Source organism: Bubalus kerabau, chromosome 20, assembly GCF_029407905.1.
Source record: "Bubalus kerabau isolate K-KA32 ecotype Philippines breed swamp buffalo chromosome 20, PCC_UOA_SB_1v2, whole genome shotgun sequence".
Lineage (NCBI taxonomy): Eukaryota > Metazoa > Chordata > Mammalia > Artiodactyla > Bovidae > Bubalus > Bubalus kerabau.
Genome location: NC_073643.1, coordinates 52,705,754 through 52,720,259, shown reverse-complemented (window position 1 = coordinate 52,720,259; position 14,506 = coordinate 52,705,754). Strand labels below are relative to the sequence as shown.

Genomic DNA, 14,506 nt, shown 5'->3' with positions numbered 1-14,506 from the left:
CACCGGAGCCGCGCTGGGGGACGCGGCCTCTCCTGGGACCGAGGGCGCTGGCCCGCTCCCTCCCTTCTCCCGCGCAGGGCCGGCCGAGCCGCGCGGCGTCCTCCGCGACGCTGGGGGCGCTGCAGCCGCGCTGGGCTGCGGGACGCCGCGACCCCGTTGACCCTGCGCCAGCCTCCCTGCGCGCCGGTCCGCCATGGCCGCAGCGTTTGTGCTTCGGAACCTATACCGCGCGCGACCCGCGCTTCGCAGTCCGCCCTCGGAGCTGCCATGGTGAGCCCGGACGCGGTGTCCCTGACCACCCGCCCCACGGCCGGCCATTCCCGGCCCCCTGACAGTACCTCTCCGCAGGGCCCCGCGGCGGGGACATCGGCTCACGCCGGCGGATGACGAGCTGTATCAACGGACGCGCATCTCACTGCTGCAGCGCGAGTCCCCGCTCGCCATGTACATCGACAGCTACAGCAGCCGCGGCTTCGTGGTCAACGGGAATCGCGTGTTTGGACCCTGCGCGCTCCTCCCACAGTCGGTGGTGCAGTGGAACGTGAGCGCTTCCCTACAGTGAGGAAACCGAGAGCCCGAGTCACGGGCCTGCCTGTCCCTAGCAAACCTGGCTTTTCTTTCATCCCGCTCTGGAGCAGGTACAGGGTCTCTGGGAAAACCTACGTGGGCTTATATTTAACTTGCCGCCTTCCCACACAGGTAGGTTCCTACCAGGACATCACCGAGGAAAGCTTCTCTCTCTTTTGGATGCTGGAGCCCCGGATAGGTATTGGAGGAGGGGAGGGCTGAAGTGCTGAGCCCCAGAAAGGCACCCTCTCGACCGAGCTGGTTGTGGACTAGCCGAGCCTATCCTTTCCTAGAGATTGTTGTGGTGGGCACTGGAGACCGGACTGAGCGGCTGCAGCCCCACGTGCTGCGAGCCATGAGGCAGAGGGGCATCGCGGTGGAGGTGCAGGACACAGTACGTCCGGGACTGGGGATCGTGGAGGGGAGCCCAGGCCGAGCCCTGGCCCGGCTGACGCTAGCTTTCTCTTTGCAGCCCAATGCCTGTGCCACTTTCAACTTCCTCTGTCATGAAGGCCGAGTGACAGGAGCTGCTCTCATTCCCCCACCTGGAGGGACTGCACTCACATCTCAGGCCCAAGCTGCAGAATGAACAACCAGAACTTAACCCGACTTGTTCAGGAGGGCCTTGTCACCTTCTGCAGGATGCAGCGGTGCCCAGAGCTTTCACTAGCCCCTCCCCTTTGGCACTGTAAGACTTGTTTTGCTTACCGGCAAATTAATAACTTAAGCCGCTTGTCTGATTGTCTACTAGCTGTGTTGCTGGCCAGGAGCTGTTGGCTCAATGGGTTCTTGGAGGGGGTTGTGAACCAACCAGGGGGTCATGGCTTGGCCTCTGAGAGGCCAGGGGGCAATACAGGCACCTGTTCTAAACTGTAGGTCTATTTGCTCACATACAGATTTGAGGGGACCTCTGTGCTTCCTCCATGATGTCCCTTAGAGACTTACATTAGAGAATACGTGAAAAGTGAAAGTGTTAGTCACTTAGTCGTGTCCAACTCTTTGTGACCCCATGGACTGCAGCCCACCAGGCTCCTCTGTCCATGGAATTCTCCAGGCAAGAATACTGGAGCGGGTTGTCATTTCCTTCTCCAGGGGATCTTCCCCACCCAGCGATAGAACCTGGGTCTTCCACATTGCAGGCAGACTCTTTACCAACTAAGCCATCAGGGAAGGTTGAGAGAACATATGTGGGTCTAAACCTGGTCCCATGTGGCCAAACTTTGGGCTAGCAGGAGGTCCTGTGGATGCCAGTCCAAAGCCCCATGGACTTTTCCATGACCCTTTGTAAATACCCACAGTCAGATTCTCAGTGTGAGACCAAACTCTTGGGGGCTAGAGCTGGTCTGAACTGCCTTTTGAGTTACCCTAGAAGGAGCTTTTGAATCTAGTTAGCAACCCCCACTTCCAGCTCCTTAGAGCATCCTTATCTCAAGGCTAGAGGCCTTCTGTGGAAGGACAGTGGTGTGTGTGTGTGTGTGTCTGTGACAGAAGCAGCTGCAGAGCCCCCCCTGCTTGTTGACCTCAAAGATCAGGCATCACTTTTTTTCAAACTTTTATTGAAAAATCGACAGGGGTGTGCTGTATAATCGCTTTTCAGAAAAGACGCTTCTCATACCTGTAGGCAGAAGAATCAGCTGTGAAATGAGGGCATGAGGATGGAGGCAGGGGAGAGACCTCTATCCCAAGGACAGAGGAGTAGAGAGGGTTGCCACTTACGAATGGAGGCTGTGGACACCACCTTCCACCTGGGCTGAGGATGTTCTCTTCTCAAACTTGAGCTCCCCAGAATACATCATGGCTCTGAAGAGGGGCAGATGTCAGATGTGGACAGCTGGCCCTGGGCCAGCCCCGCTACCCAAGGTCCCAGCTCCCTAAGCTTACCGAACTTGGGTCAGACTCTTGGCACCAATATCCTGGCAGGAGTGCTGGATGCCAGCAATCAGGTAGGGAACAAATTTGTGGATGGATCCTTTATCCTGAACAGCCCCAGACACCCCCTGGGCCACCTTGATTTTGTCTGCTTCACTGCAGGGAGAACCAGGGAAACATGGGTAAAGTCAAAACATGGATGATGATGCTGGTGCAAGATTAGCAAGGGGTAACTGACCTGCCTGTCCCACCTGAAATATCGGTTCTGGCTGCTGAGATGCTTGTCCATGGCATCAAGAGAACCCATACCACGGTACTTCTTTAGCCGGATTCCATCAGAGAAGAAGTACTCGCCAGGGGCCTCAGTGGTAGCAGCCAGGAGGGAACCCATCATAACTATGGACAGAAGGAGTGCTGGGGGAAGACCCTGAATGGCATTAGGAAAAGAGTCCCACCAGGCTTCCTGAGTGCTGGGTCTCACCTGTGGAGGCTCCAAGGGCCAAAGCTTTGGCAATATGGCCCACATTTTGGATTCCTCCGTCAGCGATGACAGGAACACCAAAACGCCGCGCGTATTCTGACACCTTGTAAACAGCTGTTGCTTGGGGCCGCCCGCAGGCCAGCACTGTTGAGACACGGAGGACAAATGGAGGGCTGGAGTTAGTGGGGACAGACAAGAGGCTCTGGTGCCACAAATCAGCATCCAGGAGCTCTCAGCTCCACCTGCACCAGCCTGGTTGAGAAGAGTCTTGTCTGGGATGGCTGCTGCCCCATCTGCCTTAAATAATACAAATAGCTGTGATGGCCTCCACTCACCCTTGGCATGTGCGCGTGCATGTGTGCATGGCCCAGGGCAGCCTCAGGCACGTGCAGTCAGCAGCCGGGAAAGCCCCACCCAACTGGTATCAGATGGGGTAGGGGTCACCGTGCAGTTAGTACCCAGAGACCCACCCCTTGCTCCCTGCATGGTGGGCTGCTCAGGCAAGATCAGGGCAGTGGTCGTGTGGAAAGGGAAGCCCAGAGTTGGTCCTGAAGCTGTGCCTACTGCAGAAGATGTGGGCAGAGCAGGGCCTACCTGGAGAAGGGCCTGCCCTATAAACACCCCAGAAGAGGAGGGAGCTGTGTTCTTGAGCAGCTCCCAAAACCATGGTCTGTCATTCACTTTGCCTTGCCCACCCGTCAGCACCACAAACCCCGGGAGCTACAGCTACAGTCAACCAAGCAGCCGGGCAGTGGGCAGCTGGGCCGGGCCAGTGGGCCGGGCCGGACTTACTATAGCAGCCCGTGACAGTAGAAGGGCATTTGGGGCTGTGGGACTTTATGTCTGGAGGGATCTTGGGAGCCGCTAAATAAAACAAACAGACCAGAGTTTAGAGAGGGCACGGAGCAGGAGCGAGGAGGCCAGGCGGGGGAAGTGGCAGGTGAAGGACGAGAGCTTGTCTTGCTGTTACCCATCCAAGGGGCCTGTGTGGCCCTGGGGCTGCCCCTACTGGAGGACTCTGTAGCTCCCAAAAGAGCACTTGGCTCTGAGGCATGTGGGGCTAAGGGCCCTGCTAAAGCCTGGTCTTTGAGGCCCTTGCCAAAGCATTTTCTTACCTTCCTGAGTGATGCAGATGGAGCCACTGCCCATTCCCACCCGCAGGGCATCTACGCCAGCATCAATGAGGTTCTTGGCCTGAGCAGCCGTGACCACTATAGGGAGGAACAGGGAAAGGCTCATGTGAAGATCTACATGGGACCTAGCTCCCCAACTCTCGCCTCATATACATCAGTGCCCCCTCTTGTCTCACCATTCCCTCCAATGACTTGGAGACTGGGGTATTTCTCTTTGATGTACTTGATCATGTTGATCTGGAAGATGGAGTTTCCTTGGGAAGAATCCTGGGACAGAAATGTAGCCCCAGTGAGACTGTGGTATGGCAGCTGCACCTACCACCCCACCTTGCCTGTGCTGCAGCTCACCAAAACCACTACGTCCACACCGGCCTGGGACAGCAAGTCTAGCCGATACTTGTCATCCTCATGAGTGCCAATGGCTGCTCCACACAGCAGCTGCTTCTTGGCATCTTTGGAGGCCAGTGGGTAATCTCGGTTTTTCTTCAGGTCTGTCCGGGCAATGATGGCCACCAGCTCATCATTTTCATTTACAATGGGTAACTTTCCTGAGGGTAGGCAAGACATAAATCAGGACATTGGTCTTTGGTTCCTAAACCCTTCCTACCTTGAGGACTCACCCTTCTTGCTACGCTGCAGAATTTCATTTGCTTCTTTCAGTGTGATGCCTGCAGGGGCTACCACCAAGTCTTCCCTCTTTGTCATGATCTATGAGAAAGGAGAGTTATGAGGAGGGACAATAAGAGATCAAGTCTCACAACAAACTCAAGGGTGAGGTTCCAAACACCACCATGTTTAGACACCTGCATCCAGCCTACCCTCGTCAAGTAAACACAACAGTCTGTCTATTGGCAAAAGAGAGAATTTAGTAGAAACGACACCAGGTACATGGAGCACGTGACACAGAAATTGCCATACCAAAGCAATGACAAAGAAGAGGCTTAAGTTGGTCCTTGAACACTGGCCCCCTCTGGGAGTGGCAAAGAACTGGGGTATGCCTGCAAACATTTTGGCAGATTCAAAGCTTTTGGTGGGGAAGGGATGCAGGAGTCCTATTAAAGGGTCAGAAACTTGAGCATTCATCCTTCCTGAACACTAGCACCCTCAGAGATGCCACTTGGGCAACAGAAATAGAAGCCTTCTAATCTTTAGCTCTGGGCTGTCAGGGTTTGGATGTGCTGTTACCCACCTCTCCCAAAAGCCGGTCATGCTCCTCCTCCTTGAGAAAATCAATGTCCCTTGAGGAGATGATGCCCACCAGGTGGCTTCCCATCCGGCCTGTGTCAGTGATGGGGATACCACAGAACCCATGCCGGGCCTTGGCTTCAAACACATCCCTCACGCGATCCCTGGGACTGAGGACCACAGGGTCTGTGATGAATCCCTGCTCATATTTCTGGAAAGGGTGGTGAAAAAAGGTACTTCTGAACCATTTTCATCAAGCTCTTGGTCTGAAGCCTGGGATCTGTGCCAACTCCCCCTTTGGCAGTGCCACAGGATCAAATCACAATCACACAAACACTTCAAACCCAGAGTTAGGAAACATGAGTGGACTGTAGGCACTGTCCACGTGGTCCTCTTCTGCAGCTGTAAGACACAAAGTCTCAGGCTCCTCCTCAGGAAATGAACCCCCACAGTGAGAAAAAAGTGAGGAGAATAGATCACCCATCCCCACCCCACTCCACCACCGTGAAATTCCCAGGAACTCATGATCATGATCCTTGCTGTTCTGACCTTCACTTTCCGAACTTCATTGGCCTGGAATTCTGGTGTACAATTGTGATGAATGAAGCCAATACCACCCGTAAGCTGCAGGATACACAGAAAGAAAACAGGGAAAAAGTGACCAAAAAACTGTGTCATGATTGTATGCCTCTGGGAAAGACAGATGTGGCCCCTGCTTCTGCCCTCACACCGTAGTGCTCACCGCCATTGCTATGGCCATCCCAGCCTCTGTGACTGTGTCCATGGGTGAGGAAACCAGTGGGGTCTTCAGAGTGATCTTTTTAGTCAGAGCAGAGGTCAGGTCCTAAAGAAATAAAACAGACTAATGTGCAACAGCACTTTATATACCTCAAGGCAGTACCATGTTCCCCACAAAACAGGTGCTCTGTATGACCTGCATGCCAGTAAAACCCTTCCATAGGCATCCACCCCCAAACACAATCTACTGAGGTAGCCGAGAGGGGACAACAGCACCTTATCCAACCCTGACACTCAGGATCCTGCTCCTGTCCATACTCACCACTTGGTCTGCAGTGAAGTCGATGTACCCGGGGAGAATGAGAAAGTCACTATGGGAGGGGAATTGGGAATAAGGGTTAGGCTTACGGCAGCCTGCGATGCCATCCTCACAGATCATCTCTGAAGGCATTTGAGCAGAAAGGGCAATGATCTAAACCGAATATCACAAGCAAGGCAGAAGTAGAGAACAAGGTAGAGATGGAGACCGGGGACCTTTTCTGCCACCAGCTGTCATCAGCACCCCTGGCAAACTGACAACTCCATGTGCCCAGAGAACTGAGTTCCTAGGCTGGAAATCCCGGGCGCTACCAAGATGCCTTCTCCATCCCGCCCGCTTCAGACCTGAAAAACCAAACCTCAGATACCAGTGGGAATTTCTGGAACCCTCCCCCCACGCCCAACCTAAGCGGGCTCAATGGAGGCCCCATCCGGCCTCCCTAGCGCGCCGCCCCTCTCCTTGCCCAGGTGAGCCCGCGAGGTCCGCACTTGTAGGTGAGGCCGTCCCCGCAGTTGAACAGCTGCTGTGCCGTGAGCCCGTCGTCCGGCACGTAAGACGTGCCCCCGCTAATCAGGTAGTCGGCCATGGCTAGGCGGGGAAAAGCCGCGTGTCTCCAAGGACTGCGCCGCAGAGGCCTCTGTCTTCTGGGCCGCGCGAATATAAACTCACCGATATCGTCACTGCGCCATGCGCGTCGCTTACGTCAGGACGCAGCACGCAAAGGCGGAGCCCATTGGCCTCTAGGGCGGGGCTGGCAGGGGGAGCGCATGCGCACAGTACGCCCTAACCGAGTCGCCGGGGAGTTCGACTGTTTCCCGTCGCAACCCCCTCCCGGAGGACCTTGCCCTGAGCAATTAAAAGGCAAGGCTTGGCTTCCACTGTCCCGCCAGACTCCTCCCAAATAAAGAGGCGTTGTTCACTAGCATGTTGAAAAGACGTGCTTGTCATTCTTAATAAACAACTAGATTAAGAATACATAAGAGAAACAGAGTGGTATCTTTATATGATACACAAGTGTATGTTACAAGAATTCCATCAGGCACAGAAGCCTCAGGTTTAAGGCCTCAGTGTTAGGCCAGGGTACGGGGGGAAAAAGGCATGGTAAAGTTTTTACTTTAACATCTAAAATGTCACTTGTCATAAAGGAGGGTGTAATAGAAATTGTCTTTAATAAATCATAATTGAAGTTCCCCTCATTTTCCTTCCATTAAGATGCTAGGTTTGTGTCTGAGCATGAAGAAAGAAAAGACCGTGGCTCCCCCGTGGTCAGCGAAGTCTGCCAGTCAGAGTGGAAGCCAGCTGGGGAGATTCCCTGGAGGGTCCATCCATCATTAATTCCATCTTTCTGGAGGAAGGGAAGGGGCCACATTTCTCCTAACAGTCCAAGCCCTTTCCTCAGGCCCCACACACAAAAAAAAGTCAGCCAGCAACTTTCCATGACATCTGGCTCTCAGGAAACCCTGAGCCCCTATGGGCTGAGGAGTCCCCACAGCAGGTTTATGAAGATGCACAAGGGGGCAAAGTTTCCTTTTACATTTGAAACAGAAGCAGTCTGAAAGGCTTCATAACTACACCAATAAAAAAGAAAAGAAAAAAAATGGAGGCCTCTTCTTTAGTGTGAAAGTCTGTCCGTTTTTTTTCCTGGATGGTCTCCCATGCACCATGGCTGAGGGGTCTCTCAGTGCATGGTGCTGGCGCTGGCCACCGCAATGGCCTCCTGAATTTCTCGTATCACCAGGATCCGAGTCAGCATCTGCCCCATCTGCTCTCTGCTGATAGGCTGGACTGAGTACCAGATTGGGCTGTTGGGGGCCACCACCGGCTCGGGCGTCAGGTAAAAGGTGTCATTCCGGCCTTTCACACTCTGGGGGCTGGAGAATATATGGGTAAAAAGCTGGGTAAAAGCGTCATAATCTCAACCTTCCCACCTTGAACCTCCTGGACAGATGCTATCTACAAAAGATGGGAAGTTCTGGAAAGAATGGTGGCATAACTCCTAAGCTCCCCACAGCCAGGGCACACTACCTCTAAGATGTCCCTACTTTCTGCTCCCCACCTCGCACGCTGAGTCTTCTGATTAGGCCTCCCCTGGCTCAGCTACTTGAGTCCAGCCGTATCCAACGCTGAACCAGTTTCACCACCTATCTATCTCCAAGTCTTTGCTTATGCTGTTTCCTCTACCCCATCCATTGATAATTTCTCAACTTCATCTATCTGACTTCTCAGCTTGCTGTGATGCTGTGGCCTCTACCTGGACTCACGCCCACCCCCAATGTTGTGCTGTACTTCTCTTAAGTACTTAGCATATGCCATCCTCTAACAGTTATTCATCCACTGATTCAAAGTTTATCAAGGGCTACTGTGTGCCAGGCCTGCACTAGGTGCTGATGTTAAAAAAAGTGAATAAGACCGAAGAGTTCCCATATAATCAAGTGTAGTTACAGGTAAGAGGGGAGACAGACAGCAATCAAAACAGTTACATAAAGACAAAAGAACAAGCAGTGGTAAGGGCTACAGAAGAAACAGCCAGAGGGAACAGGTAGGCAATCTGGAAATACTTCTCTAATAAAGTTCTTTTAGGAAGAATGGATAGGATGAATAGGAACTAACTGACCAAACGTTGGGGGTGGCATGGTGAGCCCAACAGGGAAAGTTCTGTACACAGGTCTTGAGGAAGGGAGAGTAAGATACCCTTCAGTAGAGGAAAGCAGTGTGACTAGAGAGCCAAGAGCTATGAGGACAAGAGGTTAGCAAGGGAGCGTGCATGAAAGGCCCTGTGGTAATTAGGGCAGTAATTAGGATTACTGTCTTTCTTTGTAGAATAAAAGGAAATCACTGAAGGTTTTCATCTAAGTAACACAGTAAGACCTACCATGTTGAAAGATCTGCTGGCAGTGTTGTGAGGATGATATGCCCAAATGCAGAAGCAAGAAAGAGCAAAAGCCAAGAAGAGGATCTCCCCTAGACCTACGGTGTAGTGACCAAAGGTCAAGACCAGGAAAACACAGGGCTATATGCTCAATATGTGACAGAGGCAGCCTCTCTGTACCTTCCCCCCTTTACCTTCACCCCCCTCCACCAAAGTGGACCAGCAGGGAGCAGCCCTGGGCACATGCTTTGGGAAAACCAGTAAGTGTGCTTCTATATTTAGCCTTTTGAAATCTGCTTTTACTTAGCCTGGGAACTGAGAATGCTTCTGTGAGCACATGTGTGCACACACACCCACACGCAGATACACACATGCACACACACACAGGCGCGCACATACCCACACCCACACCCCCAGTCACACTCAGCTTCCTCACCATTTAAAGAGGTAGAAATCGTAGAGCTTGATTGGGCATCTCAGTGGGTTCTCTGGATTTTCCGTCTGCTCTGCATACATGTCATCTGTAACTATAAAACATACCCCCCACCACAGACACGGCATCAGACTGCCTTTACTTAGGCTCAGATTAGGAACCTCAGGCTTTCAGCCATCCCAACTAGGAAATACTGGGAAGGAAAAGGGTATGAGGCATGGGCGGTGAATATGAAAGGAAAAGGCAGCTATCATTTCTGGGGCATCTCTGCTTCTAGAAGAGTTTGACGTCAGTGACTGGGGAGAAGGGAAGGGAGCATTCCTATCTGCAAATCCCCTAGAGACACTTGTCACTAGCCCCCCAGGCACGAGGACTGGGCAGAACTAGTAGCACCTGTTTCTGCAACCCCTGCCTCCTTCCCTACCTTTCTGGCCAGTCTGGTGTATCCCAAGTGCCTTCAGGTACCGAATACTCGTGCTTTTATCCTTGGGATTAGAGGGGTTCTTCTTTGTCTGTCGTAAGACCTTGGAGAAGGCCAGCTTCATGTGCTGGTCCACTGTCTTCAACAGGAAGTATCTGCACCACAAGCGAAAGCAAGGCAAAGGGAGGGGTGCCAGGAGGAGACCATGACTTACCCTCCGCCATCGGTGCTTCAGAAGAGCCGCTGCCCACATTCCCAGAATCTGGGCAGGCCCACACCCAAATACACTGTCCAGTGGAGGAGTCTCATAAAGACTGATGGTAGGGACCTGGCAAGGCTGTCTGCCTTACTGGTCGCCACACAAAATGTAGCCAAGTGGGGTGGAGGGCTTCACTAGCCCAAAGGCTCTCAAGCATGTCAAAGGATCTCAGAAATCCATCTGGATAGTTTCTACCCTCTTCACTGGGTAGATGCTAGCAGTGGCTAAGCATGGAGCCTCTGGAACACTTACTTGGTGTTAAAGAACATGAGGGTGGTCAGCAGGGTGGAAGGGGAGTGAGCCCCGAGCTGCTTGCACTCCCACAGCATCTCCTCAGTCACGTGGCTGGGCAGGACATAGCCTAGGAGGAACAGAGTACTGCTACAACAAGAGGATGGCAGGATGGGAGGCGTGAGGCACAGCAAGCACCACATGGGAGTACAAGTTTAACTGGAGAAGTCTTCCTGGGATATAGCAGAATCATCTGGAAAGCTTGCTAAAACACAAACAGCTGAGTCCCAACCCAAGTTTCTGGGGGAGGACCGAAAAATGTGTGTTTTCAACAAGTTCCTAACACCACACTCTGAGAACCCCGGCCCTCCATTATCGCTCTCACTGGATGTTAATTCTTCCTCTAATCCCAGGTTAATATCAGGTAAAAGGACATCCCTCAGAGAGCTGGCAAAGTATAAATCAACCTCTGCACATATGCAAACTTCTCTGAAAAGAGCATACAGAGCTTTCATCATAGCTTCCAAGGTGTCCAGACCAGGGCCCAAAGAACTGGTATACATGCCCCTGTTTGTCTTTGTTAAACCTCTATGTCATCCATTCTCATTCCCCTCTGGAAATAGAGGAGAATGATATTCAGATCCCTGATAGGTTTTACTTTCATGAGCTAACTGAAAGCTGGACAGGGACAAAGGCAGTGGTTTGATCAAGGGCTCTGGACACGCAGGTCTATACCAAAGATGACACAGGTTGATCACCAAGCCCCCTTCATGTGTTCATAAAACAGTCAATGTCCAAGTGTGTGTGTACCAGGCACCGAGAACATGGTGAAACAGCAGCAAACACCAGCATTCTCCTACAGGAGTTTCAGGATTCTCCAGGCAGGCACCAAGGGTGGCACTTTCTAGAAGCAGGGGAAAACATGTTCTGCCCAATACATTCCTTCTCTCTGGTCTTGACAAAGCTGGCCCTCTGATTTCATTAGTACCCTTCCACCTCTTTAGGGCTCGTCTGCCTCTACTCTTCCATTCTGTGGCCCAATAGCAATAAGATAAACTTCCTCGCTGCTGCTGTTTAGTTGTGAAGTTGTGTCTGACTCTGCGACCCCAACAACTGTAGCCCGCCAGGTTCCTCTGTCCATGGGATGTCCCAGGCAAGAATACTGGAGAGGATTGCCATTTCCTTCTCCAGGAGATCTCCCTTAGTCTCAGACAAATCTTAAGCAGGATGAGTGACAGAAGACGCTCTCCTTGGGGAAGGCTAGCCCTAGGAATGGTCCAGGCATACATTTAGGATTGCTCTATTTTCTCTGGGTTCTCTCTGCCACCTTGTCACTTCCCTACCTTTAATCACTTCTGAACAGCACAACTTAAAGTGAACTTCAGTATCTGAAAATCAGAACTCCTAGCGTGGGCGACAGGAGTTACAGATAGAAACAACATATAAAAGCCTCATAGTTCTGAATCTGAACTGTAAAGTATCAAAATGTTCTATTTTATATTTGTTTTTGTAGTTCTGCCTAGAAACTATGACCAACCCAAGAAGCAATGAGCACCCCTACCACCCAGATGGTGGTTATGAAATACCATTTAACACTGAAAGGAACCAGCCTCCATGGAGAGCTGATTGATTCCACACTGGGAGACAGAAAATGGCCAAGATAAGCCTGGAACATTTTTGGTGAACCAGAAATCAAGGAATACGTAGGGTCATGCCAAACAGACTTAAGAGCCAATTTAAACAGGCTCCAAATGGCCAGACAGAACAATTTGTACACCATTAAAGAAACCAAGTGCAATGAACTGAATCATTAAATATGTTTAAATTAACTTGCTCACAATGATTCTTTAAACAAACAAAGAAATCCCAGCTGAAGGAAGCTGGTAAACCAACTCATTACTGTCAAAACTGCTAAACAAAAAAAAAAAAAAAAAAAACAAAGGAGAAGAAATAAGCCCTCATCCTGCTTCTTCTATATAATCTCTACTGCTAGGAAATCAAAGAGCTGAAGAGGGAAATTTTCTCTTTGTATTTCAGCTAATAAGGAAGTAATAACATTAGAATACCAATGCTTGCAACTCCTAATGAACCAATGGATCCAGACATCATGGGCACCCACCTATGATGTAACCCTGCCAAGAAGAAAACACACAGAAAAACCAAAACCTGATTTATCAAGTCTTTATATGCAACTACCAATAAACTGTAAATACAGGGGACAGAAGAATATGTTAAATTACAGCATGGAGATATTAATAGCAAAAATTAGACTGTAATAATTTAAAAGCCTCATTTCTTCCATAAATAAACTGTAAGAAAAGTTAAGTTTATTTTTGAATTTAATTAAAAGTTATTAAATTAAGATTAAAACTAAACATTAAAAGGTATCTATGCAATTTCAATGTGTGGACCTTATTTGCACCTTGACTCAAACAAAAAAAAGTGACATTTATGGGACAATTGGAAATGTGAAAAAGGGCAGATTTTGATGACATTGTGGACTATTCTTTTTCTAAAAAAGTAAAATAATGGCACTGTGGTACATCAATTATGCTAAAATATTTATGGATAAAATGTCTGGGATTTACTTCAAAATAATATGGGAGGGAGAAACAGATAATGTATAAATGGAACAAGATTTGCCATGGGTATATGGGAATGCCATTATTCTGTTCTGCTTATTTTTATATGTGCTTGAAATTTCCTTAACAAAACTTTTAAAAAAGCGAATTTTATACAGCCACACTTGGTCTGAAAATCCGCAAATCACGTACAGAAATTCACTTACTCAGGTGTCTGTTCTAATGATATCTGCTTAGAGAGGCTTCCTTCCTAACGCCCTTAACACTTTCCCTTCTCTGTGCTTTGTCCTTTGAAGTACTTAATTATCATAAATTAACTTGATTATTTATACAGTCTCCCCATATTAGACTGCAAAGCTTCATTTTTTCACCACTGAATTGTATAATCTCCACCTGGAACCGCCTGGCACATAGTAGACACTCAAAAGACATTTGTTTAAATGATCCTTTTTTTTTTTTACCAGTTAAGCAGTAATTATGATGACAGATGATAACTAGACTACATCGTTTCACAGTATCACCAACCGTATCAAGTCACTGTTGTACACCTGAAAGTACTACGTCAATTTTATCTCATTTTTAAAAACTTAATCAGTATACATTTTATTAAATGCCAGAGCCAGGATTAAAACTCAGATATTTGTGTGGACCTAAGTTTTTACATCATCTGGGTAAATAATAAGAAGCATGACTGGTGCTTCCTAAGGTAACATAATGTTTGGGAATTCAGCCATTCTAACAGATATATAATGATATATCACTGTATCCATGTATGTATGCACATATGTATCAATATTTATGCCAGCCGCTTGCTGAATCTCAGTTCCCCGACCAGAGACTGAACCCAGGCCACAGCAGTGAAAGCATCGAAATCTAACCATTAGGCCACCAGGGAAGTCCCATCACTGTTGTTTTAATTTGCAACTGACTGATGATATATGATAAGTATCTTTTCAGATACTTATCTGCCACCTTCTTTGGTGAATCATGTGTTCAGATCCTTTACCTATTTTTTAATAGGTAAAGGTTCTTTCTTTGTTTTGTTATTGTTGACTGTTAAAAGTTCTTTATAAATTCTGGATATGAGCCCTTTATCTGGTATGTGTTTTGTCAAGATTTCCTCCCAGTTTGTGGCTTGTCTTTCATTCTCTTAATAATGCCTTTCAGAGAGCATAAGTTTTTGCTTTTTAATTTTTAATCAAGTCCAACTTACCAATTTTTTTCCTTTCATACAGTATTCTTTTTATGTTGTACCTAGAAAATTACCACCAGACCTAACGCCACCTAGAGTTTCTATTTTACCTTCTAGGAGTTTTTTAGTTTTACATTTGGGTCTATGATTATTATTTTTTTTTTCAATGTGGTTGTCCAGCTGTTCCAGCAGTGTTAGTTGAAAAAACCATCCTGGGAATTTCCTGG

At 49.2% G+C, this 14,506-nt stretch overlaps 3 protein-coding genes across 10 annotated transcripts in view; 1 reads left to right on the top strand and 2 right to left on the bottom strand.

Moving 5' to 3' along the window:
- The first annotated feature begins 93 nt into the window (after positions 1–93).
- Positions 94–1,304, top strand: NDUFAF3 (NADH:ubiquinone oxidoreductase complex assembly factor 3). The gene is made up of 5 exons (XM_055558718.1): positions 94–270; positions 349–541; positions 700–766; positions 861–961; positions 1,040–1,304. The coding sequence occupies exons 1-5, from the start codon at positions 194–196 to the stop codon at positions 1,154–1,156; spliced, it is 555 nt and encodes a 184-aa protein (XP_055414693.1). The 5' UTR covers positions 94–193; the 3' UTR covers positions 1,157–1,304.
- An 801-nt stretch (positions 1,305–2,105) lies between these two features.
- Positions 2,106–6,987, bottom strand: IMPDH2 (inosine monophosphate dehydrogenase 2). 4 transcript variants are annotated; one of them, XM_055558707.1, is made up of 15 exons: positions 6,781–6,986; positions 6,296–6,344; positions 5,978–6,079; positions 5,785–5,859; positions 5,240–5,446; positions 4,671–4,758; positions 4,399–4,598; positions 4,227–4,317; positions 4,033–4,128; positions 3,710–3,781; positions 2,918–3,061; positions 2,688–2,832; positions 2,449–2,592; positions 2,284–2,367; positions 2,107–2,182 (listed from the first exon to the last, which is right to left on the bottom strand). In XM_055558707.1, the coding sequence occupies exons 1-15, from the start codon at positions 6,876–6,878 to the stop codon at positions 2,161–2,163; spliced, it is 1,617 nt and encodes a 538-aa protein (XP_055414682.1). In that variant the 5' UTR covers positions 6,879–6,986; the 3' UTR covers positions 2,107–2,160. The 4 variants fall into 4 exon arrangements, with proteins under 4 accessions (XP_055414685.1, XP_055414682.1, XP_055414684.1 ...); XM_055558710.1 differs by lacking the exon at positions 5,240–5,446 and having other exon boundaries at positions 2,106–2,182; positions 6,781–6,987; XM_055558708.1 differs by lacking the exon at positions 3,710–3,781 and having other exon boundaries at positions 2,108–2,182; positions 6,781–6,984.
- A 282-nt stretch (positions 6,988–7,269) lies between these two features.
- QRICH1 (glutamine rich 1) overlaps positions 7,270–14,506 on the bottom strand; it is a 42,487-nt gene continuing 35,250 nt past the window's right edge. For all 5 annotated transcript variants that reach the window (XM_055558694.1, XM_055558693.1, XM_055558698.1 and 2 more), the window contains 4 exons: positions 10,527–10,635; positions 10,019–10,170; positions 9,598–9,688; positions 7,270–8,163 (listed from right to left, as the gene is read on the bottom strand). In XM_055558694.1, the coding sequence (XP_055414669.1) occupies positions 7,971–8,163; positions 9,598–9,688; positions 10,019–10,170; positions 10,527–10,635 (545 nt within the window). In that variant the 3' untranslated portion in view covers positions 7,270–7,970. The remainder of the gene's footprint in view (positions 8,164–9,597; positions 9,689–10,018; positions 10,171–10,526; positions 10,636–14,506) is intronic.

What these genes read in the sequence shown, in the direction of transcription:
- NDUFAF3 (XM_055558718.1), top strand. Translation starts at nt 194, where the DNA reads ATGGCCGCAGCGTTTGTGCTTCGGAACCTATACCGCGCGCGACCCGCG. An exon ending in AGTCGGTGGTGCAGTGGAAC is followed by an intron (nt 542 to 699) that starts GTGAGCGCTTCC and finishes CTTCCCACACAG; the next exon opens with GTAGGTTCCTACCAGGACAT. An exon ending in CGGTGGAGGTGCAGGACACA is followed by an intron (nt 962 to 1,039) that starts GTACGTCCGGGA and finishes TTCTCTTTGCAG; the next exon opens with CCCAATGCCTGTGCCACTTT.
- IMPDH2 (XM_055558707.1), bottom strand. Translation starts at nt 6,878, where the DNA reads ATGGCCGACTACCTGATTAGCGGGGGCACGTCTTACGTGCCGGACGAC. An exon ending in GGATGGCCATAGCAATGGCG is followed by an intron (nt 5,860 to 5,977) that starts GTGAGCACTACG and finishes TGTATCCTGCAG; the next exon opens with CTTACGGGTGGTATTGGCTT. An exon ending in CATCTGCATCACTCAGGAAG is followed by an intron (nt 3,782 to 4,032) that starts GTAAGAAAATGC and finishes TGTTTTATTTAG; the next exon opens with CGGCTCCCAAGATCCCTCCA.